General features: G+C 37.0%; 1 protein-coding gene across 1 annotated transcript in view; it reads left to right on the forward strand.

The window, feature by feature from the left end:
• Positions 1-4,499: 4,499 nt before the first annotated feature.
• si:dkeyp-9d4.3 (caskin-1) overlaps positions 4,500-26,333 on the forward strand; it is a 113,302-nt gene continuing 91,468 nt past the window's right edge. The window contains exon 1 of the mRNA XM_060899438.1: positions 4,500-4,593. Coding sequence (XP_060755421.1) covers positions 4,500-4,593 — 94 coding nt within the window. The remainder of the gene's footprint in view (positions 4,594-26,333) is intronic.

Below are 26,333 nucleotides of genomic sequence, written 5' to 3' on the forward strand. Positions count from 1 at the left end.
GAGTCGGCTATAAATAGTATAATGCCATGGATGGCAGGCTAATGTGGCCTACCAGGGCACTGTCAAGTAATCATTCCCTATATCCACTAGGGAGGGCGGTTTAATTATTCTTCAAAAGGGCTCTTATTTAGTATTATGACGAAAGTAGGAATTTATCATAACTACCAGGATAAATTGTTTGGGCGCGAGTCTTGTTGAGGTTTGAGGTCGCCGCGATCAGAGTCGGCCGAGTCGCTGTCCGATTCCGAGGCCGCACGGTCAAACCAATGAGGCACGTTCACTGATTGCTTCGCAACGGCCATAGGTTCATACATATATGGTTTCACCTCTCGATATTCAATTTGGAGAGTTCCTACTTCAAAATCACTATCGCTTTCAGACATTTTACACAACCTCTCACGACCAAAGTCCGTACACGTGTGCTCGGTTCGCAAGTAAGCACAGAACTGCTCCCAGTCTGTTTGGTTTGAACACAGACGTCACGACGACGGATAAGTGTAAAGAAACCTTCGGAACTTGCACAAACCAATATATTTTAACCGTTTTATTCGATTTTATGGTGCAAATCAGACACCTGGAAGATTGAATTTGCTTTTTGGGTCGTTCTTCTAGACAATAAAGTTGATATTCTACATTCCACCTCCGACCCTTGCCTATGACCTTTAAATATTGTTTGCAATAATAATTCTATCGAGATAAATGTGGCAATGAGCAGGCTAGAAAAGAAAAGCGAATCTGACAGATACAATAAATTTTTTTTTTTGGTTTTTAATCAAACTTTTGGCGGCACAGTGGTGTCATGGTTAGTGCTGTCGCCTCACAGCAAGAAGGTCCAGGTTCAAGCCCCGTGGCCGGCGAGGGCCTTTCTGTGTGGAGTTTTAATTTAAATCAGTCTAAGAATATGAGATGTTAGACTAGGCAGCTCACCAGCAAAATAATTTCAAACCAGCACTGAGAATCACTTATAAGACACAACAGGTCCCAGACATCACATAAAAGACATCATATAATCACTATTCCTGCGTTCATGTTTAGAAACAAGGTATTAACTTCAAGAACAAGTATTAGGAACTAAAAAGACTTCACTTCAGTTACACATCATGATGCAATTATAAACGGATAAAAAGTATGAAGTATCATTCTTTAATAAATAACACACTGCAGTTGTTGGCAAATTGTGTTGGTCTAACACAGGGGTTCTCAACCTTTTGCAACCTGGGCCCCACCAAAGCTGGTTCATTGCAGTTGGGGGCCCCTCTTCTCGCCCCGCCCCCATCCCCCCCCCAAACACACTCACCCGCAGTGACGCCACCCGACCTACAGCACCTTATATCGACCGATAGATAGATAGATAGATAGATAGATAGATAGATAGATAGATAGATAGATAGCTAGCCCTGGGCTAGATTATTATTATTATTATTATTATTATTATTATTATTAGTAGTAGTAGTAGTAGTAGTAGCAGCAGTAGTAGCATTATCCATTCCATAGAAATACATAGGCCTATTATCATTATTAGGCTATTGTTATAATTGGCAGTAGCACCACATTTCTAATCTGCTTTTGGGCATTATTATAATTATAATTATTATAATAATAATTATTATTATTATTATTATGGCCTATTATCATTACTAAGCTGTTGGCAGTAGTGACTTATGTTCTTTCAGGCATTATTATTATTATTAGGCCTATTATTATTATTATTATTATTATTATTATTATTATTATTGCTGTTGTTGGTTGTTGATATTATTATTATTATTATTATTATTATTATTATGCTATTATTATTAATAGGCATCATCATTATTATTATTATTATTATTATTATTATTATTATTATTATTATTATTATTATTAGTGTTTTTATTAGGTATTTTATTAGGCTTATCATTAGCTGGCTATTGATATCATTGGGAATTGGGACCAGGCGTGAATTTAGGTTTTACTTTTTACTGTGCCTTTGTGATCTGCATTTGCGTTAATGCGAGACCTGAGCCTGCTTTGCCTTACAAAGATCCTCGATTCTTGGCGAAATGTTTGACAAGCACAGTCTCAAGTCATCCTCAATTTGCGCACGATTGCGATATTTCGTTTTGAGCGCAGTCATTTTTGAAAATCCTGCCTCACACAAGTAGGTCGATGCGAATGGGACGAGCAGTTTCAAGGCTACGTCACACAGTTGCGGGTACTCCTGCATCAGTGCTGCCCAGAATGTCGAAAGAGGGCATGAGGTGAAGACTGCCTTAAGTCTACTGTCACTCTTCAGCTCAATAAGCTGTTCCTGCATGTCAACTGGAAGTTCGTCAGCAGTACACACAAATGGATCTCGAACCCACGCAAAAGAGCGATAATCCTCTGTGAAGTATGCCGCAAACTGTTTTCTCATTACCGACAGGTGCTCTGACGCTGCTTGAAAGACAGATGAGAAATCGTGGGAAGTGCCTGCATTACTGATAAAGTCTGCAAGGCTTGGGAACATATCACAGTTCCCCCGACTGATGCGGCCACACACACAAGATTTTATGATAGATTGATGATAGATTTTATAATAGTATTGATTTGTATGTAATAGTCCAATGTCCTGCATTTTGACATGGGTAAATGTGTTGCATCTGCTTAGCAACTATAGCCTGTTAGCCCCAGATTTTTTTTTTCCTCCATACATGAAGCCTACTCGCAACCCCCCTGGAGTACCTCCGCGCCCCACCGGTTGAGAACCACTGGTCTAACAGGAACAAACCACTATGAGATTTAAACCAGTCTACATCAGGATGCTAACAGTAAATCCGCTTCATCGCACCGCTCTGTTGTTGATTATTTTCCTATAACAGCACATCCCGAAGTGTTTTATTCCTTATTTAAAATAATACAAATCACAAACTAGGGCGGCACGGTGGTGGTTAGCGCTGTCGCCTCACAGCAAGAAGGTCCGGGTTCGAGCCCCGTGGCCGGCGAGGGCCTTTCTGTGCGGAGTTTGCATGTTCTCCCCGTGTCCGCGTGGGTTTCCTCCGGGTGCTCCGGTTTCCCCCACAGTCCAAAGACATGCAGGTTAGGTTAACTGGTGACTCTAAATTGACCGTAGGTGTGAATGTGAGTGTGAATGGTTGTCTGTGTCTATGTGTCAGCCCTGTGATGACCTGGCGACTTGTCCAGGGTGTACCCCGCCTTTCGCCCGTAGTCAGCTGGGATAGGCTCCAGCTTGCCTGCGACCCTGTAGAACAGGATAAAGCGGCTACAGATAATGAGATGAGATTAAATTAGACACCTGGAAGATTGAATTCGCTTTTTGGGTCGTTCTTCTAGACAATAAAGTTGATATTCTACGTTCCACCTCTGACCCTTGTCTATGACCTTTAAATATTGTTTGCAATAATAATTCTATCGAGATAAATGTGGCAATGAGCAGGCTAGAAAAGAAAAGCAAATCTGACAGATACAAGAATTTTTTTTTTTGGTTTTTAATCAAACTTTTGGCGGCACAGTGGTGTAGTGGTTAGAGTGGTTAGATAAAGCGGCTAGAGATAATGAGATGAGATGAGAATGAGATGAGTCTTGATGATGTGGCTGTCCCTCGCCTTCCAGGAGGTGTGATTCTTCAGATCACCAGCAGGGGTCGCGCTGATGTAAATCCAGTCCAGGGAAAGCTAGGTTAGAGCTGAGCTCAAATTAGACATCCGCTCCAGTTCCGCGTGACACCCTTAAAGGGAAGGGTCTCTGAAATAAAAATCCTCTGAATGAAACCAGGGTCTGATTTGTGCTTGATTAAACTGACTCATTAGCATGTAAAAAAAAAAACAACACACACACACACACACACACACACACTCACACACATTCATTTCAATTACTGGTTAAACATACTGGGCGCCGCGGGAGCGCGCGCGCGCACACATACGCACACACGCACGCGCGCGCGCGCGTCGAATATTAATGTGGCGAGCTGATGCGGGGAACCGCGGCTGTTCGGTCACACCCCCCCTGCTGCAGCACCGCGCGCGCGCGCCGATTACAACCTCTCCAGCGTCCGTCCGCGCGCACATCACTTTACATCACATCACATCACATCTGCCCGGATGTTTACGTAACAACACCGTCGCCTAGACAGGGGTCAGAAAGCAGAGTAGGCACGCGCGACGGCATTTTTATTATTATTATTACTATTAATAATAATAATAATAATAATAATAAATTTACTTTTTTGCAGTCATGCCCCTTTAACCTGGAGATGACACAGCGGCCGGAACATTCCGTCATAAGGGATTTTTTTTTTAAATAAATATTTATTTTAATCGCGCGACCACATGTAGCACAGATCTGATCATTCAGCGGTAACCGGAAGCCGCTGTCACGCGCAGACCGGACACCGAGTGTCCTGGTGATGGAGCACGCGGGTGTAACGGCGCTGTGGCGGGGGCCGAGCCCTCGCGCAAGGATGCTCTGGATGTAGAGGACGCCGCGCGCGCGTTCCTGTGTGTGTGTGTGAGTAAAATATGGGGAAAGATCAAGAACTCTTGCAGGCGGTGAAGACTGAGGATCTGCTCACGGTGCAGCGGCTACTGCAGAGACCCAAACAGGGCAAATCCAGTGAGTGGTGTCTCACACACACACACACACACACACACGCCCATCCGTACAGGCCAGGGTGCTGCATGTGCGTTTTCATCGCTGTTTAATATAATCACGTGCAGTGTGGCATTACCTGTCCATCAGAACATCAGAGGAATTTGTGTGGGATTTACTCTTAGTGCTGAACTGTCACTCGTGGTGTTGCGTTCACTGTCAGTCAAAACATCAAAGAGTTGAGTAAGTGATGAAATACCTTGAACAGTGCTGGATCCACATTTACGGTGTTGAGATAACTCCTTAGTGTTGAATTTCGACTCGAGGTTATGGATTTGTATCATATTCATGCTTACAGTGTTGAATTTCTGGTTAAGTTAGCTCTTACAGTGTTGAATTTATTCAGCTTGACTTAGCTCTTACAGTGTTGAATTTCTGGTTAAGTTAGCTCTTACAGTGTTGAATTTATTCAGCTTGACTTAGCTCTTACAGTGTTGAATTTCTTGTTGTTAGCTTTTACAGTGTTGAATTTCGTGTTAAGTTAGCTCTTACAGTGTTGAATTTCTTGTTAAGTTAGCTCTTACAGTGTTGAATTTATTCGGCTTGACTTAGTTCTTACAGTGTTGAATTTCTTGTTGTTAGCTTTTACAGTGTTGAATTTCTTGTTAAGTTAGCTCTTACTAATTTCTTGTTAAGTTTGCTCTTACAGTGTTGAATTTATTTGGCTTGACTTAGCTCTTACAGTGTTGAATTTCTTGTTAAGTTAGGTCTTACAGTGTTTAATTTCTGGTTAAGTTAGCTCTTACAGTGTTTAATTTCTGGTTAAGTTAGCTCTTACAGTGTTTAATTTCTGGTTAAGTTAGCTCTTACAGTGTTGAATTTCTGGTTAAGTTAGCTCTTACAGTGTTGAATTTATTCAGCTTGACTTAGCTCTTAGTGTTGAATTTCTTGTTGTTAGCTTTTACAGTGTTGAATTTCGTGTTAAGTTAGCTCTTACAGTGTTGAATTTCTTGTTAAGTTAGCTCTTACAGTGTTGAATTTATTCGGCTTGACTTAGTTCTTACAGTGTTGAATTTCTTGTTGTTAGCTTTTACAGTGTTGAATTTCTTGTTAAGTTAGCTCTTACTAATTTCTTGTTAAGTTTGCTCTTACAGTGTTGAATTTATTTGGCTTGACTTAGCTCTTACAGTGTTGAATTTCTTGTTAAGTTAGGTCTTACAGTGTTTAATTTCTGGTTAAGTTAGCTCTTACAGTGTTTAATTTCTGGTTAAGTTAGCTCTTACAGTGTTGAATTTCTGGTTAAGTTAGCTCTTACAGTGTTGAATTTATTCAGCTTGACTTAGCTCTTACAGTGTTGAATTTCTTGTTGTTAGCTTTTACAGTGTTGAATTGAGTTCTTAGTGTTTATTTCAATCCTACTGTACTGAATTTATTCTTAGTGTTCATTTCAATCCTACAGTACTGAAATTATTCTTAGTGTTTATTTCAATCTTACAGTACTGACATTTTGTGTTTATTTCAATCTTACAGTACTGAATTAGTTCTTAGTGTTTATTTCAATTTTACAGTACTGAAATTATTCTCAGTGTTTATTTCAATCTTACAGTACTGAATTAGCTTCTAGTGTTTATTTCAGTTTTACACTACTGAAATTATTCTTAGTGTTTATTTCAATCTTACAGTACTGACATTTTGTGTTTATTTCAATCTTACAGTACTGAATTAGTTCTTAGTGTTTATTTCAATTTTACAGTACTGAAATTATTCTCAGTGTTTATTTCAATCTTACAGTACTGAATTAGCTCCTAGTGTTTATTTCAGTTTTACACTACTGAAATTATTCTTAGTGTTTATTTCAGTCCTACAGTACTGAAATTATTCTTAGTGTTTATTTCAGTCTTACAGTACTGAATTAGTTCTTAGTGTTTATATCAATCCTACAGTACTGAAATTATTCTTAGTGGTTTTTTTTTTTCAATTTTACAGTACTGCAATTATTCTCAGTGTTTATTTTAATCTTATAGTACTGGCATTATTTTGTGTTTATTTCAATCTTACAGTACTGAATTAGTTCTTAGTGTTTATTTCAGTTTTACAGTACTGAAATTATTCTTAATGTTTATTTCAGTCTTACAGTATTGAATTGCATCTTAGTGTTTATTTCAATTTTACAGTACTGAATTAGATCTTAGTGTTTATTTCAATCTTATAGTTCTGAATTAGTTCTCAGTGTTCATTTCAATCCTACAGTACTGAAATTATTCTTAGTGTGTATTTCAATCTTACAGTACTGAATTTGTTCTTAGTGTTTATTTCAATTTTACAGTACTGAATAAGTTCTTAGTGTTTATTTCAATCCTACAGTACTGAAAATATTTTTAGTGATATTTTAATCTTACAGTGCTGAATAAGTTCCTCGTGTTTATTTCAATTTTACAGTACTGAAATTATTATTAGTGTTTATTTCAATCTTACAGTACTGACATTATTTTAGTTTATTTCAATTCTACAGCACTGAATTAGATTTACAGTATTGATTACAATCTTACAGTACTGAATTATTTCTTAATGTTTATTTCAATCTTACAGTACTGAATTAGTTCTTAGTGTTTATTTCAGTTTTATAGTACTGAAATTATTCTTAGTGTTTATTTCAGTCCTACAGTAATGAAATTATTCTTAGTGTTTATTTCAATCTTACGGTACTGAAATTATTTTTAGTATTTATTTAAATCTTACAGTACTGAATTAGCTCTTAGTGTTTATTTCAGTTTTACACTACTCAAATTATTCTTAGTCTTTATTTCAGTCCTACAGTACTGAATTAGCTCTTAGTGTTTATTTCAGTTTTACACTACTCAAATTATTCTTAGTGTTTATTTCAGTCCTACAGTACTGAAATTATTCTTAGTGTTTATTTCAATCTTACAGTACTGAATTAGTTCTTAGTGTTTATTTCAATCCTACAGTACTGAATAAGTTCTTAGTGTTTATTTCAATCCTACAGTACTGAAAATATTTTAGTGATATTTTAATCTTACAGTACTGAATAAGTTCCTCGTGTTTATTTCAATTTTACAGTACTGAAATTATTATTAGTGTTTATTTCAATCTTACAGTACTGACATTATTTTAGTTTATTTCAATTCTACAGCACTGAATTAGATTTACAGCGTTGATTACAATCTTACAGTACTGAATTATTTCTTAATGTTTATTTCAATCTTACAGTACTGAATTAGTTCTTAGTGTTTATTTCAGTTTTATAGTACTGAAATTATTCTTAGTGTTTATTTCAATCTTACGGTACTGAAATTATTTTTAGTATTTATTTCAATCTTACAGTACTGAATTAGCTCTTAGTGTTTATTTCAGTTTTACACTACTCAAATTATTCTTAGTTTTTATTTCAGTCCTACAGTACTGAAATTATTCTTAGTGTTTATGTCAATCTTACAGTACTGAATTAGTTCTTAGTGTTTATTTCAATCCTACAGTACTGAAATTATTCTCAGTGATTATTTCAATCTTACAGTACTGGCATTATCTTGTGTTTATTTCAGTCTTACAGTACTGAATTCGTTCTTAGTGTTTATTTCAGTTTTACAGTACTGAAATTATTCTTAATGTTTATTTCAGTCTTACAGTATTGAATTACATCTTAGTGTTTATTTCAATTTTACAGTACTGAATTAGATCTTAGTGTTTATTTCAATTTTATAGTACTGAATAAGTCGTTAGTGTTTATTTCAATCCTACAGTACTGAATTTATTCTTAGTGTATTTCAATCTTACAGTACTGAAATAGTTCTTAGTGTTCATTTCAATCCTACAGTACTGAAATTATTCTTAGTGTTTATTTTAATCTTACAGTACTGAATAAGTTCCTAGTGTTTATTTCAATCCTACAGTACTGAATTTATTCTTAGTGTATATTTCAATTTTACAGTACTGAATTAGTTCTTAGTGTTCATTTCAATCCTGCAGTACTGAAATTATTCTTAGTGTTTATTTTAATCTTACAGTACTGAATAAGTTCCTAGTGTTTATTTCAATTTTACAGTAGGGGAGAGCGGGGTAAGATGAGCCAGGGGGTAAGATGAGCCACCCCCTGTTTCTAAGAAACAGTAAACAAATGTGACCATGTGACCACATTCAAAGGGGGGCGGGACCATTTACTTACACTTGTGGAGAGGAGCACCACATGTCAAACTAGGTGAGGGAGATATTTATAAAAATGTGTTTTTGTGCTTTCTAAGTCAATTCCATGTTTGTCCACAGTGAAGATGATTTAGAGAATACAAAAGTAGAATAATATTTAGACACATTAGGGTTAAGTTAGTGGCTTTCTAAGCTATGATATGAATGCTAATAAAAATAATTTTGATTAGCCTAATCCCCTTTATTAGCATTTTTCTACAAAATGGTGGCCACGGGGTAAGATGAGCCATTAGATGTGGGGCAAGTTGAGCCACTGGCTCAACTTACCCCATTGGTGGCTGAGCTTACCCAATATGGATGACACTTAAGTTTTCACATTAACTGGTCATATATGACAACAACCACAACAACAACAAAAAATAAACAAACAAATAAATAACATGTTAATATAAATAATATGTTTAAAAGGTTTTTAATAAATAAAATAATGCCCTCTGTTATTACAGGTGTGCATGATGCACATGATGTGCATGATCTACGCATATCTCTCTCTATCCATCTATCTATCCCTCCCTATCCCATCTCATTCTATCACCTCTCTCTTCATCTCCCCTTCTCTATGCAACGGCCCTATCCCCCACTTGATTGACTTGACTTGATTCATTGATTGCATTTCTAATAATAAAAGTTGTTTACTTTGTTAACCTAACATGTTTTGTGTTGGCTCAATTTACCCCACACAGTGGCTCATCTTACCCCATGCATGGGGTAAGTTGAGCCACTTGACATTTTTTTTCAAGAGGTAATATCACTCTAACCATAAGAGCTTATCAATTATGTTTTGCTCAGATAGTAACAGTACACTTTGAAATTTGGTATGGTGTGTAGACTGGAAGCAAAAATGGCTTTAACATGTAGTTATGATGAAAAATGTAAAAAGTGGCTCATCTTACCCCGCTCTCCCCTACTGAAATTATTCTTAGTGTATATTTCAATCTTACAGTACTAAAATTATTTTGTATTTATTTTAATCTTACAGTACTGAATAAGTTCCTAGTGTTTATTTCAATTTTACAGTACTGAAATTATTCTTAGTGTTTATTTCAAACTTACAATACTGAATTAGTTCTTAGTGTTTATGTCAATCTTACCGTACTGAAATTATTTTAGTGTTTATTTCAGTTTTACAGCACTGAATTAGATCTTAGTGTTTATTTCAATCTTACAGTACTGAATTAGTTCTTAGTGTTTATTTCAATTTTATAGTACTGAAATTATTCTTAGTGTTAATTTCAGTCTGACAGAACTGAAATTATTCTTAGTGTTTATTTCAGTCTTACAGTTCTGAATTAGTTCTTAGTGTTCATTTCAATCCTACAGTACTGAAATTATTCTCAGTGATTATTTCAATCTTACAGTACTGGCATTATCTTGTGTTTATTTCAATCTTACAGTACTGAATTCGTTCTTAGTGTTTATTTCAGTTTTACAGTACTGAAATTATTCTTAATGTTTATTTCAGTCTTACAGTATTGAATTACATCTTAGTGTTTATTTCAATTTTACAGTACTGAATTAGATCTTAGTGTTTATTTCAATTTTATAGTACTGAATAAGTCGTTAGTGTTTATTTCAATCCTACAGTACTGAATTTATTCTTAGTGTATTTCAATCTTACAGTACTGAAATAGTTCTTAGTGTTCATTTCAATCCTACAGTACTGAAATTATTCTTAGTGTTTATTTTAATCTTACAGTACTGAATAAGTTCCTAGTGTTTATTTCAATCCTACAGTACTGAATTTATTCTTAGTGTATATTTCAATTTTACAGTACTGAATTAGTTCTTAGTGTTCATTTCAATCCTGCAGTACTGAAATTATTCTTAGTGTATATTTCAATCTTACAGTACTAAAATTATTTTGTATTTATTTTAATCTTACAGTACTGAATAAGTTCCTAGTGTTTATTTCAATTTTACAGTACTGAAATTATTCTTAGTGTTTATTTCAAACTTACAATACTGAATTAGTTCTTAGTGTTTATGTCAATCTTACAGTACTGAAATTATTTTAGTGTTTATTTCAGTTTTACAGCACTGAATTAGATCTTAGTGTTTATTTCAATCTTACAGTACTGAATTAGTTCTTAGTGTTTATTTCAGTTTTATAGTACTGAAATTATTCTTAGTGTTAATTTCAGTCTGACAGTACTGAAATTATTCTTAGTGTTTATTTCAGTCTTACAGTTCTGAATTAGTTCTTAGTGTTCATTTCAATCCTACAGTACTGAAATTATTCTTAGTGTTTATTTTAATCTTACAGCACTGAATAAGTTCCTAGTGTTTTTCAGTTTTACAGTACTGAAATTATTCTTAGTGTATTTCATTCTTACTGTACTAAAATTGTGTTATTTTAATCTTACAGTACTGAATAAGTTCCTAGTGTTTATCTCAATCTTACAGTACTGAAATTATTTTAGTGTTTATTTCAGTTTTACAGCACTGAATTAGATCTTAGTGTTGATTACAATCTTACAGTACTGAATTATTTCTTAGTGTTTATTTCAGTTTTATAGTACTGAAATTATTCTTAGTGTTTATTTCAGTCTTACAGTACTGAAATTATTCTTAGTGTTTATTTCAATCTTACGGTACTGAAATTATTTTTAGTATTTATTTCAATCTTACAGTACTGAATAAGTTCTTAGTGTTTATTTCACAGTACTGAAATTATCCTTAGTGTATTTTAATCTTGCAGTACTGAATTAGGTCTTAGTGTTTATTTCAATCCTACAGTACTGAAATTATTCTTAGTGTTTATTTCAATCTTACGGTACTGAAATTATGTTTAGTATTTATTTCAATCCTACAGTACTGAAATTATTCTTAGTGTTTATTTCAGTCTTACAGTTCTGACATTATTTTTTTTTCAATCTTACAGTACTGAATTAGTTCTTAGTGTTTATTTCAATCCTACTGGACTTGCATTATTTTGTGTTTATTTCAATCTTACAGTACTGAATAAGTTCCTAGTGTTTATTTCAATTTTACAGTACTGAAATTATTCTTAGTGTCTATTTCAAACTTACAATACTGAATTAGTTCTTAGTGTTTATCTCAATCTTACAGTACTGAAATTATTTTAGTGTTTATTTCAGTTTTACAGCAGTGAATTAGATCTTAGTGTTGATTACAATCTTACAGTACTGAATTATTTCTTAATGTTTATTTCAGTCTTACAGTACTGAATTATTTCTTAGTGTTTATTTCAGTTTTATAGTACTGAAATTATTCTTAGTGTTTATTTCAGTTTTACAGTACTGAAATTATTTTTAGTGTTTATTTCAATCTTACAGTACTGAATAAGTTCTTAGTGTTTATTTCACAGTACTGAAATTATCCTTAGTGTATTTGAATCTTGCAGTACTGAATTAGGTCTTAGTGTTTATTTCAATCCTACAGTACTGAAATTATTCTTAGTGTTTATTTCAATCTTACGGTACTGAAATTATGTTTAGTATTTATTTCAATCTTACAGTACTGAATAAGTTCTTAGTGTTTATTTCAATCCTAAAGTACTGAATTTATTCTTAGTGTTTATTTCAGTCTTACAGTACTGACATTATTTTGTTTATTTCAGTCTTACAGTACTGAATTAGTTCTTAGTGTTTATTTCAGTTTTACAGTACTGAAATTACTCTTAATGTTTATTTCAGTCTTACAGTATTGAATTACATCTTAGTGTTTATTTCAGTTTTACAGTACTGAATTAGATCTTAGTTTTTATTTCAATCTTACAGTTCTGAATTAGTTCTTCATGTTCATTTCAATCCTACAGTACTGAAATTATTCTTAGTGTTTATTTCAATCTTACAGTACTGAGTTAGTTCTTAGTGTTTACTTCAATTTTACAGTACTGAATAAGTTCTTAGTGTTTATTTCAGTCTTACAGTACTGAAATTATTTTGTGTTTATTTTAATCTTACAGCACTGAATAGTTCCTTGTGTTTATTTCAATTTTACAGTACTGAAATTGTTCTTAGTGTTTTTTTCAATCTTACAATACTGAATTAGTTCTCAGTGTTTATTTCAATCTTACAGTACTGAAATTATTTTAGTGTTTATTTCAATTTTACAGCACTGAATTAGATCTTACTGTATTGATTACAATCTTACAGTACTGAATTACTTCTTAAAGTTTATTTCAATCTTACAGTACTGAATTAGTTCTTAGTGTTTATTTCAATCCTACAGTACTGAAATTATTCTCAGGGTTTATTTCAATCTTACAGTACTTGCATTATTTTGTGTTTATTTCAATCTTACAGTACTGAATTAGTTCTTAGTGTTTATTTCAATTTTATAGTACTGAAATTATTCTCAGTGTTTATTTCAATCTTACAGTACTGAATTAGTTCTTAGTGTTTATTTCAGTTTTACAGTACAGAAATTATTCTTAATGTTTATTTCAGTCTTACAGTACTGAATTAGATCTTAGTGTTTATTTCAATCTTACAGTTCTGAATTAGTTCTTCGTGTTCATTTCAATCCTACAGTACTGAAATTATTTTAGTGTTTATTTTAATCTTACAATACTGAATAAGTTCCTAGTGTTTATTTCAATTTTACAGTACTGAAATTATTCTTAGTGTTTATTTCAAACTTACAATACTGAATTAGTTCTTAGTGTTTATTTCAATCCTACAGTACTGAAATTATTCTTAGTGTTTGTCAATCCTACAGTACTGAAATTATTTTGTGTTTATTTTAATCTTACAGTACTGAATAAGTTCCTTGTGTTTATTTCAATTTTGCAGTACTAAAATTATTCTTAGTGTTTATTTAAACTTACAATACTGAATTAGTTCTTAGTGTTTATTTCAATCTTACAGTATTGAAATTATTTGTGTTTATTTAAATTTTACAGCACTGAATTAGATCTTACAGTGTTGATTACAGTCTTACAGTACTGAATTATTTCTTAATGTTTATTTCAATCTTACAGTACTGAATTAGTTTTTAGTGTTTCTTTCAGTTTTATAGTACTGAAATTATTCTTCGTGTTTATTTCAGTCTTACAGTACTGAAATTTGTGTTTATTTAAATTTTACAGCACTGAATTAGATCTTAGTGTTTATTTCAATCTTGAAGTACTGACATTATTTCTTAATGTTTATTTCAATTTTACAGTGCTGAAATTATTTTCAGTGTTTATTTCAATCTTAAAGTACTGAATTAGTTCTTAGTGTTTCTTTCAATCCTACAGTACTGAAATTATTCTTGGCGTTTATTTCAATCTTACGGTTCTGACATTATTTTGTGTTTATTTCAGTCTTACAGTACTGAATTAGTTCTTCATGTTTATTTCAATTTTACAGTACTGAAATTATTCTTAGTGTTTATTTCAGTCTTACAGTACTAAAATTATTTTCATGTTTATTTCAATTTTACAGCACTGAATTAGATCTTCCAGTGTTGATTTCAGTCTTACAGTACTGAATTAGTTCTTCATGTTTATTTCAGTTTTATATCACTGAAATTATTCTTAGTGTTTATTTCAGTCTTACAGTACTGAAATTATTTTAGTGTTTATTTCAATTTTACAGCACTGAATTAGATCTTAGTGTTTATTTCAATCTTACAGTTCTGAATTAGTTCTTAGTGTTCATTTCAATTTTACAGTACTGAATTAGCTCTTAGTGTTTTTCAATTTTACAATACTGAAATTATTCTGAGTGTTTATTTCAATCTTACAGTACTGAATTAGATCTTCGTTGATTACAATCTTACAGTACTGAAATTTTTCTGTGTTTATTTCAATCTTACAGTACTGAATTAGATCTTAAAGTGTTGATTTCAATCTTACAGTACTGAAATTATTCTTAGTGTTTTTTTCAATCTTACGTTACTAAATTAGTTCTTAGTGTTTATTTCTGATTATTTATTAAATCTGACAGTACTGAATTAATTCTTCCAGTGTTAGTCACTATTACACTTTTATACTTTCACTCCTACACCATCAAATGAACACATACAGAACCGACTTCACTCAAACCATATTGAATTAAACATCTTCAAACATGAATGAACACCTCACATGTTGCATGAACTCTTGCAGTGCCAAATGAACAGTGACTGTAATGAATTAACGCTCAAATGTTGATCAACCCCTCAAGGGTTTATATTGGGGTTTCTGTTTTTCCGTGCTTGTCTGACTGAGACATAGAGTCAATTCAATACTGTACGAGTTTATAACATCGCTATAGGTATTAACAGTGTCACAGACTATACACTGTCCGTGCAAGCACTTCTTACAATCAGTGTTATTGTGATAATACTGTGTGTTGGTCCAGATGATGAGCTAGAGAGGGATGGGGATGGCAGGAAGGGGATTATGGGTAAGAAGGCACCAGATGTCCATCGTAATGAAGCATTTGGAATATGTGAGGAGAGAGAGAGAGAGAGAGAGAGAGAGAGAGAGAGAAAGGGCCTTCATTTTTTATTTTCTTGACATAGTTATATTTATTAATGCACACTTCAGACAGATTACACAAATGATCCCAAAAGCAAGCATGCACGCGTGCACACACACACACACACACACACACACACACACACACACACACACACACACACACACACATGTCTATAATTGAAATACAATTACCACCTCCAGTGCTGGGTAACATCCCAGGTGGTAGCAGAAATTGCTTCGTGCCATGTGAGGAGGAGCTGCTAGAAATGGAATCAGGGCATTCTGTGTGTGTGTGTGTGTGTGTGTGTGTGTGTGTCCTGCTTAAACAGCTCATCCCTGACACATGAAAAATCAGTGTCACCTTCAGCACCTTAAAGGTCAAACGTGATTAGTAAACAAATGAGAACATGTGTCCGAGGGCCACGTTGTAATTTATTGAAAATCACTTAACAAGCAAAAGTCCGGGTTTGGATTAGAGAAAGAAATGTGCGTAATTTCCTGTACAGATGTGTTTCTTTAACATGGAAGGAGTCTCCACTGTCAGCGCTTTGTAACAGTCAGAGGTAAAGAAGTGACACTGCAGCTTTAAGTTTTTCTGACATCTTCAAGACAGAGGAATTTACACTTTTTTGTGTTTCCTTAGTAACACAACAAGCTGGTGAGGGAATAACTGTTTTTACGTTATCCACATTCACTGGATATGAGCAATCGCACGCTCTGAATGGCTATTCTACTACTAGGCTATCAGCTCATATACCGTGAGTAGAGAAAAACAAAATGGCGGTGCACATCAAGTCAGATATATCACTTTATCAAGTATTTAAAAGAAACAGAAATAGCTAAAAGAATATCGTCGTGTGTGCGTCCCCCCCCCCCCAATATCTCCTGTTCTACACTGCAGCCCAGTCGGTGGCACCAAACCACCAAAAACCCTAAAGAAGAAGAAGAAAATGGCAGACTGTGTTACTGAACCACCCAAGAACGAAATAAAAAGTCTACTCGAAAACAAAACCCCCAAAAATAAAAAATAAAAAGCAGCAAAATATGGAATAAAAGTATTTCATGGTAAGAACATATCTTTTTTTTTTTCAAGAATAATTATTATAGCATTTTTCACAAATTGCTCCTGTCATTTCACCGGTTTGTTTACAATTTAAGTGGAAATTATTTTTTCGGACGTTTTGTATAAAGTTTTTATTTATCGAATTTGCAAAAAATAAAAATGCTCTCTCATCTCATCTCATTATCTCTAGCCGCTTTATCCTGTTCTACAGGGTCGCAGGCAAGCTGGAGCCTATCCCAGCTGACTACGGGCGAAAGGCGGGGTACACCCTGGACAAGTCGCCAGGTCATCACAGGGCTGACACATAGACACAGACAACCATTCACACTCACATTCACACCTACGCTCAATTTAGAGTCACCAGTTAACCTAACCTGCATGTCTTTGGACTGTGGGGGAAACCGGAGCACCCGGAGGAAACCCACGCGGACACGGGGAGAACATGCAAACTCCACACAGAAAGGCCCTCGCCGGCCACGGGGCTCGAACCCGGACCTTCTTGCTGTGAGGTGACAGCGCTAACCACTACACCACTGTGCCACCAAAAGTTTGATTAAAAACCAAAAAAAAAAATTCTTGTATCTGTCAGATTTGCTTTTCTTTTCTAGCCTGCTCATTGCCACATTTATCTCGATAGAATTATTATTGCAAACAATATTTAAAGGTCATAGACAAGGGTCAGAGGTGGAACGTAGAATATCAACTTTATTGTCTAGAAGAATGACCCAAAAAGTGAATTCAATCTTCCAGGTGTCTAATTTCATCTCATCTCATTATCTCTAGCTGCTTTATCCTGTTCTACAGGGTCGCAGGCAAGCTGGAGCCTATCCCAGCTGACTATGGGCGAAAGGCGGGGTACACCCTGGACAAGTCGCCAGGTCATCACAGGGCTGACACATAGACACAGACAACCATTCACACTCACATTCACACCTACGCTCAATTTAGAGTCACCAGTTAACCTAACCTGCATGTCTTTGGACTGTGGGGGAAACCGGAGCACCCGGAGGAAACCCACGCGGACACGGGGAGAACATGCAAACTCCATACAGAAAGGCCCTCGCCGGCCACGGGGCTCGAACCCGGACCTTCTTGCTGTGAGGCGACAGCGCTAACCACTACACCACCGTGCCGCCCAGCTAGTAATCAATAAAGAAGCGAGTTGTTGGTTTGTGATTTGTATTATTTTAAATAAGGAATAAAACACTTCGGGATGTGCTGTTATAGGAAAATAATCAACAACAGAGCGGTGCGATGAAGCGGATTTACTGTTAGCATCCTGATGTAGACTGGTTTAAATCTCAGTGGTTTGTTCCTGTTAGACCAACACAATTTGCCAACAACTGCAGTGTGTTATTTATTAAAGAATGATACTTCATACTTTTTATCCGTTTATAATTGCATCATGATGTGTAACTGAAGTGAAGTCTTTTTAGTTCCTAATACTTGTTCTTGAAGTTAATACCTTGTTTCTAATCATGAACACAGGAATAGTGATTATATGATGTCTCTTATGTGATGTCTGGGACCTGTTGTGTCTTATAAGTGATTCTCAGTGCTGGTTTGAAATTATTTTGCTGGTTAAAAGTTCATTTTCAAGACATCGTTTCATTGTTTGCGTCTTCCTCGGTACCATGAGAAGTTACCATCCGTCCCTGCGGAGCTGCCCTAGTCTAACGTCTCATATTCTTAGACTGATTTAAATTCAGCTCCGGATGCTTACAAGCCTGAGGTCATTTAATTTACTGCTCTTAATTTGATTATCACTCCCATTTCATTCTGAAGTCCATGTGAAAAGTCAAATGAGCGAAAGCGGGTGAAGTTTCTGGTCGTAATTGAATCCTAACCACAATTCGTCCAGCTAATCGTTCTTAATTAACATTATTACTCCATTTTCCGTTGTGTTGGTTACAGTCTCTTCACCGGCGTCCACTTGGGAGTCCATGTAGACATGGATGTGTAGATAAACAGCAGACGGATAACAGATTAAATGAAAAATATGAATAAATGAGAGGAGGAGCATCACACAAGTGCAGGTATAAGATGCCAAGTTGAGCTCGAGTGACTTTGAAAGAGGGATCATTATTGAGGATCATCAAGACTTCCCAGCTGGTGAGTTTTTAAAATAGAAGTAGTTGTTAAAATATGATTGAATATCAAGTTTGGGAAGAAAGAAGAGTCCGATATTATCGTAGAGTCGCCCTGCTTGGACCCCTCATTATAAAAACAAGTGGTCTACAGATATGTGGGAAAAAGTCATCAGGTTAGATGCTTCACCATCTTCTCAATACGTGTGGCAATATCAAGAGGTCTGAAGGCTTCACCAGTCCCGCACACTTTTACGCATTTTGCGTTGGAACTCCGTATTTTAACATTGAAATACGTAGGGCTGCACAATTAATCGAATTTAATCGAAAATCGCGATTTTGGCTGCCACGATTAAATTAAATGAAAATCGCGATTTATTTCCATTTAAAATGCGAGCTCTGCTGCATATCTGATCAAGCACTTTTTGACCAGTATTCCGCCAAACCCGGCACGGTGGTGTAGTGGTTAGCGCTGTCGCCTCACAGCAAGAAGGTCCTGGGTTCGAGCCCCGGGGCCGGCGAGGGCCTTTCTGTGTGGAGTTTGCATGTTCTCCCCGTGTCCGCGTGGGTTTCCTCCGGGTGCTCCGGTTTCCCCCACAGTCCAAAGACATGCAGGTTAGGTTAACTGGTGACTCTAAATTGACTGTAGGTGTGAATGTGAGTGTGAATGGTTGTCTGTGTCTATGTGTCAGCCCTGTGATGACCTGGCGACTTGTCCAGGGTGTACCCCGCCTTTCGCCCGTAGTCAGCTGGGATAGGCTCCAGCTTGCCTGCGACCCTGTAGAAGGATAAAGCGGCTAGAGATAATGAGATGAGATGAGATTCCGCCAAACCATTAGGGGGGCGAACTGACGCATGTAAGGTTTCATTACTCCGCCTAAATAAGCAAGCAAGCCAAGTGCGCAGAGCTTCAACGCAGCGGTATCCAGTGTTGCCAGATTGGGCGGTTTTAAGTGCATTTTGGCGGATTTGAACATATTTTGGGCTGGAAAATGTCAGCAGTGTCTGGCAACACTGGCGGTATCTTCTTCAAGGGGTGATAGCGTGAGAGTAGGTAACAGATTGAGCGTATTTAGCACTGGAGGCAATGCTGTGACCTGCCTTCGCTCATGTTTAAAGCCAGAGCATGTTGATAGGCTGGTCTTTCTAGCTAAAAACTTGTAGGCCTCAGTATAATGCTATGTAATTGTTGCAATTGAGTTTTCAGTTCCTTCATCCGTCGGTAATTTCTTGGATAAATTTCATTTATTTGTCATTTGGAAATCTCTTTTAAATTTCATTCTGCACTGAAAGCTGTTCATATTGTTTGTTTGAATATAGTGAAATAAAATTTAAGTGATTTCCCTAACATCAAGAATAATCGTGATTTAATAATCGTGATTACAATTTTGATCAAGATAATCGTGATTATCATTTTTTCCATAATCGTGCAGCCCTAGAAATACGCTGCTACGATTTAGTCCTCCAGTTTATTACACCTTTCCCTCAATAACATCATCAAGTGAGCCGATTTCCACGTCAATCTGGAATGATTGGTGTTTTGAGCTCTCTGATATTAATCAACTCATTGGAAGCTCTGCCCCCTTCCTTCCATCTCGCATTAATCATCCGTCGCCTCCATTTTCTGTTTGAAACATGCCGACGTGGCATCTTTGGTTTCGGTCACGGGTAAATGAAGAATGATTTGCGCTCATTAACATAAAATAAAATCGAATCAGTGTGTGTTCGACGTAGCTAACGTTAGATAAGTGTATAGCTAACATCAGTGAGGTATATTTATTAGGGATGCCACGGAAAACGTTTAGCCAAAGTGTCAAATCTACCGGTAAGACTTTACAAATCAATTTAATGAGAAAGTGATTAAAATGCTGCTTGTCTTACTGCGGAAGTCAGCATTGTCAGGATTGTCACTGTAGAAACTGGAGCGTGTGTTTATACAGTACTGGGTTTTACTGTAACCACCAGGTCATTGGAGGTTTTTGAGAGTCTACATTGTGACTAAAACAGATGACTGGCAGCTTTTTTCCCCTAAAGACCTGGAGATATACATGTATATCCTCATATACGTACATGTTTTATTAGGCCACTTTATTAGGAACCGAGCTTGTAGTACTCGGGTCCGACTTGTGCCCTAATTTTAAGGACTCGTGACTCGACTTGGACTTGAGCACTGATGACTCGGACTTGGACTCGGACTCGTGCATTAACTGCATTCGGACTCGTAAATTGGAGACGAGGACTCGGATTTTTTTCTTTATTTTTTGTAACATGCCATAATAATTTGGCATAAGATATTTATATCTACATTAATTTTTATACAAATTTTGTGCAAGAGAATGCACATTCACCTGTTCATACGTCATGTTCAGGAACAAACTAACATTAACGGCGCTAAAATGCCTGGAGAGAAGTCCCTAGGATTGTCCGCTTTGCTTATACAGACTTCTCGTGGAGTGGGAAAAAATGCACTGCTACGTGTTCCATATGTAGAAGAACTATCGAGGAGACGACGGGGGCGACCTTGAATTTCAATCATCATTTGGCAAGACCACACCCAGAGAAGGAAGTGACACGCTATGTTCATTTCCCTGTTGATAGCGAGGCTTGCTGAGTGATGAACTAGCTAGTGTTAACCTAGCCTGGGCCCGCCCATCCTAAGCGTGACGCAACACGAGGGCCTGTTGCGAGCTTAGTCAGGCCAGGCAGGCTATCTACAGCATTTCCAAGCTCCCGAAAAATCGGGAACCAATCAACTTTGAGCATCTCCAAAGGCCCTGGGTAGAGGCGTGTTCAAGGCAGTGACGTAGTAGAACTGCGACCGGAAGCCATAGATTGTTTATAGAATCTATGCCGGAAGCGCTTCATTCACATCACGAACATGGAGCAGCGGCAAGCATTTAACACAGCGGTAGATGCTGTTTTGAAAGCATTCAACGGGAAGTTCTCATTGAAAACGGAGCAAAGAGCAGCCCTGGAGGTATTTATTGAAAGGAAGGACGTTTTCGCCTTGCTCCCGACCGGCTTCGGTAAGAGTTTAATCTACCAGTTAGCAGCAGTTTCCGTCGCGTCACATACGTCAGAGGAAAGAGTGATGTGATTGGTTTAAGCTTCGTCACAGCCTTTTCTGGCTTCGACCAGTAGCAAACTGAGGCATTTCAGGGAGGCGGGTCAACCACGGGCTCTGGGAAACGGTTTGGCTTAATAGCTTGGCCAGACCAAATGCTCGACGAGCTTTGAAGTCGCGTTAGCCAGGCTAGTGTTAACCCTCTCTCATGTTATTTGCCCTGTTGATAGTGGGCGGGGTTTGCTGAGCGATGAACAAGCTTTTTATCTGTAGCCTGTTAACTAAAATGGGGCAGTCGAGCAGGAACGTTAGTCCAACACAATAGCAGAGACGCTTTCACATAAAGGCAGCAGCAGCCACCATCACATGGTGTGGAGGGAGTCTTGTTCTCTGACTCGACTTGGATCAATAGTGGACTCAATTGGGACTTGATTCGAAATTTTCTTTAATGACTTGGACTTGACTCAGACTTGAACACTGGGGACTCGAGACTGGACTTGGACTCGAGGTTTCGTGACTCGACTACAACACTGTTAGGAACACCCATACAGTACATCCACCTGCTGTTTTCTGCATTTCATTACAAATCAAGAGCTTCAGTTAATGTTCGCTTCAAACATCAGAATGGGAAAAATTGTGATCTCAAAGTGTGACTTTCTTTCACTGTGGCATGGGTGTTGGTTTGAGCCAGATGGACTGGTTTGAGTATTTCAGAAACTGCTGATGTCCTGGGGTTTTCACACACAACAGTCTCTACAGAGAATGGTGCAGAAAACAAAAAACACTGAGTGAGCGACGGTTCTGTGGGTGGAAACAAACGCCTTGTTGATCAGAGAGGTCAGAGGAAATTGGTTTGAGCTTTTTTGCCAGGAAGGATATAGACCCCTTCGCAGTAAACGTCATTCATATGTAAGAGGAAATTGCGCGCGCAGCCTGGACTCAAAAAAGACTCAGCGATGCCTAGTTGTTGTGTTGTCGGGTGTCAGAATCGTAGCAGTGATGGGGTTAAAATGTTCAGAATTCCAGCAGGATCTCACCCATTCCAAAAAAATCGCCGACGTCTATGACTACAAACCATCAAACGTGTAGACTGGGATGAAAGCACTATCAAAAATGCGCGGGTTTGCAGCGCCCACTTCATCACAGGTAAGATCAGGCTATTTATTAAATCTTTCTTTTTTATTATTTCTAGTCTTCGTTTATTGATGTAGCAAAATACTTTGGTAACGTTTGTCTGATTAGCTGGGTCATAGTTACACAATGTAATGAATATTGTTAGCATGTTAACTTAGCTTTGCATGCAATTTTGTTTGTAGGAGAGGTCTGGCTTGACTCAAGCAGTCCAGATTTTGTGCCATCATTATTCGTGTATGCCGAAAATCACAATTTTAAAGCAAGGATGGAAAGGTAAAATTGTGTGCCCTCACTCTAAATGCCAACTTACGCTGACTGCTCTAACCTAGCTCCCGCCCCGTTCAGTTTCATTTCTGCTCTCTGCCTCTCGCTTTTTACGCAGCTCTGATTTCTCTTAGCTGCACTCTTTACACTACCATTCCTTTCATGCCATTCCCTCCTGCAAATTGCTGTTTAGTGTTGGTATTTGCTGTTGTAGCTAAAGCCGCATTGCCATCACATCACTGGCATAATTTGATTAAAACAAAATGAATATGAATGTCCTATTGTTAATCAAGTTGTACATGCCCGCACATAACATAATCATATGCGTCTAAAGACTTGTAGGCACGAAGTTTTTCGTGGGTGTACACTGAAGTCTTGTCAATAAGGTACGAGTATATATCTGGCCATTGTATACCAGGGAACTTACTAACATCGTCCGTCCACTCTTTAATTAAATGCGGATCCGGTAGGCGATGTCCACTTGTTAGAGTTAACTTATTTATGTAGCATTCTCGATCTTGTAACGACAATTGTTTGGCATAATCTGACAGCTCATAATGCCGGTCTATGGGCAGCGCCATTGTTTCTGGGTCCAGGCTGCACGCGCATCCTGGCAACGGTCGGTTTGTTTACAAACATGCGAAGGGGTCTATAGTAACTCATATAATCACTCTTTACAATCGTGGTGAGCAGACAAGCATCTCAGCATGCAACAGCAGAAGACCACGTTGGGGTCCGCTTCTGCAGCCAAGAACAAGTTCCTATTAAAGTGGCCACTGAGTGTGTATAAATTATATATGCAACACAGTTTCTACCAGCAGCTTTTGAAGCAGAAGACACACGTCGTATTTCATCAGTTGTTTGATTCAGATAGCTTCTAATGTACCCAAAGCGTGCAAGGTTACACCTTGAGCTCTTGATGTGTGGTAAGATATTTGGTTATTTTTATCATGACGTGCATCACTTGCTTGTATTTGAATCGTTTTGTGGTGTTAGATGAGCTCAAACAAGGAGCTGGAGTTGAGACACCAGACGTGTCTGGACTCGCACATGCACAATCCCAGAACTGGATGCATGGAGTTGACAGTAATATCATTTTGAATAAAAAAGGCCCGAAAGCTAAGCATTTTAATCTACTGTTACTTTAAATCTCATGCCATATCCCCCAAGACGTGTTTTTTTTTTTATTGCATTTGTGGAGCTCCGATAGAAAAAGAACAGGTTTTACTTCAGACAGGCTTTTACTGATTTTAATGTGGATTTCCCCTCATCAGAAAAAGAACCGTTTGTCCGAGTGCATCCTCCCAGGGCCTCTGCACAGAGAGAGAGAGAGAGAGAGAGAGAGAGAGAATGTGTTCCCAGTGTACATAGTAGGCAAAAAGTATACATCAGGACACATCAACTCAACAAGCCATGAAACATCAATGCACTCGCGACCGAGAGAGAGAGAGAGAGAGAGAGAGACAGAGAAACATCACCTGATTTACAGAGGGCAAAATTGAATCAGGATATTTTTCTAATCAAACATATAATTAATTTTAGATTTTAAAAATTGCCTACATTTGGGTTAAGCGATATAAAGAACAAAAAAAAAAATTCACATTAACTATTTACATCATGTCTACAAAAATACCCTTTCACTTTTTTATACTTAAAAAAGGAATGACTAAAAAAATGAACACCAAAAAGGACACATCTGCATGAAAACCTTCTATAAGAAAGAAAATAGCATTTGTTTGTAATTTTAAAGATGAAGTACAATATTTTAACATATTAGCTCTTTTCAGACAGTTTTTAATTAAAATTAATTTTTTTTTAAATGTTACGATATCCATGTCATCTCAGAAAAGTATTCAGTATTGCCAAAATGCTGGGAATTAATTAACAACAAAGACAGATAAATATTGACGAAAAGCTTAGGTTAAAAAAAAGTGAATTCTTAATTTATGAATCTCTGTATAAGTGATACAGTGTCTTGCAAAAGTATTCATCCCCCTTGGTGTTTGTCCTGTTTTGTCGCATTACAAGCTGGAATTAAAATGGATTTTTGGAGGGTTAGCACCATTTGATTTACACAACATGCCTACCACTTTAAAGGTGCACATTATTGTTTTCTTGTGATACAAACAATAATTAAGATGAAAAAACAGAACTCTGGAGTGTGCATAGGTATTCAGACCCCAAAGTCAATACTTTGTAGGGCCACCTTTTGCTGCAATGACAGCTGCAAGTCTCTTGGGGTATGTCTCTATTAGCTTAGCACATCTAGCCACTGGGATTTTTGTCCATTCCTCAAGGCAAAACTGCTCCAACTCCTTCAAGTTAGATGGGTTGCGTTGGTGTACAGCAATCTTCAAGTTATGCCACAGACTCTCAATTGGATTGAGGTCTGGGCTTAGATTAGACGATTCTAAGACATTTAAATGTTTCCCTTTAAACCACTCCGCTGTAGCTTTAGCAGTATGTTTAAGGGTCATTGTCCTGCTGGAACGTGAACCTTCATCCCAGTCTCAAACCTCTGGCCAACTCAAACAGGTTTTCCTCCAGAATTGCCTTGTATTTAGTGCCATCCATCTTTCTTTCTTTCAATCCTGACCAGCTTTCCTGTCCCTGCAGATGAAAAGTATCCCCACAGCATGATGCTGCCACCACCATGCTTCACTGTAGGAATAGTGTTCTCAGGGTATTGGGTTTGCGCTATGCATGGCATTTCCCATGATGGCCAGAAATATAAATTTTAGTCTCATTTGACCAGAGAATCTTCTTCCATGTGTTTGGGGAGTCTGCCACATGCTGTTGGGCAAACTCCAAATGTGTCTTCTGAAGCAATGGCTTTTTTCTGGCCACTCTTTCATAAAGCCCCGCTCTGTGGGGTATACAGTTTAAAGTGGTCCTATGGACAGATCCTCCCATCTCCGCTGTGGATCTTTGCAGCTCCTTCAGTGTTATCTTTGGTGTCTTTGTTGCGTCTCTGATTAATGCCCTCCTTGCCCGGTCTGTGAGTTTTGGTGAGCAGCCTTCTCTTGTCAGGTTTGTAGTGGTGCCATATTATTTTCATTTTGCTATAATGGATTTAATGGTGCTCCCTGGGATATTCAAAGTTTGGGATATTTTTTATAACCCAACCCTGATCTATACTTCTCCACAACTTTGTCTCTGACCTGTTTGGAGGCTCCTTGGTTTTCATGTTGCTTGCTTAGTAGTGTTGCAGAGTCAGGGTCCTTCCAGAACAGGTTGATTTATACAGACATCATGTGACAGATCATGTGATACTTTGATTGCACACAGGTGGATCTTAATCAACTAATTATGTGACTTATGAAGTGAATTGGTTGGAGCAGCTCTTATTTAGGCGTTTCATACAAAAGGGGGTGAATACCTATGCACACTCCAGATTTCTGTTTTTTCATCTTAATTATTGTTTGTGTCACAATAAAACAACAATGTGCACTTTTAAAGTGGTAGGCATGTTGTGTAAATCAAATGGTGCTAACCCTCCAAAAATCCATTTTAATT

Source organism: Neoarius graeffei, chromosome 18 (assembly GCF_027579695.1).
Source record: "Neoarius graeffei isolate fNeoGra1 chromosome 18, fNeoGra1.pri, whole genome shotgun sequence".
NCBI lineage: Eukaryota > Metazoa > Chordata > Actinopteri > Siluriformes > Ariidae > Neoarius > Neoarius graeffei.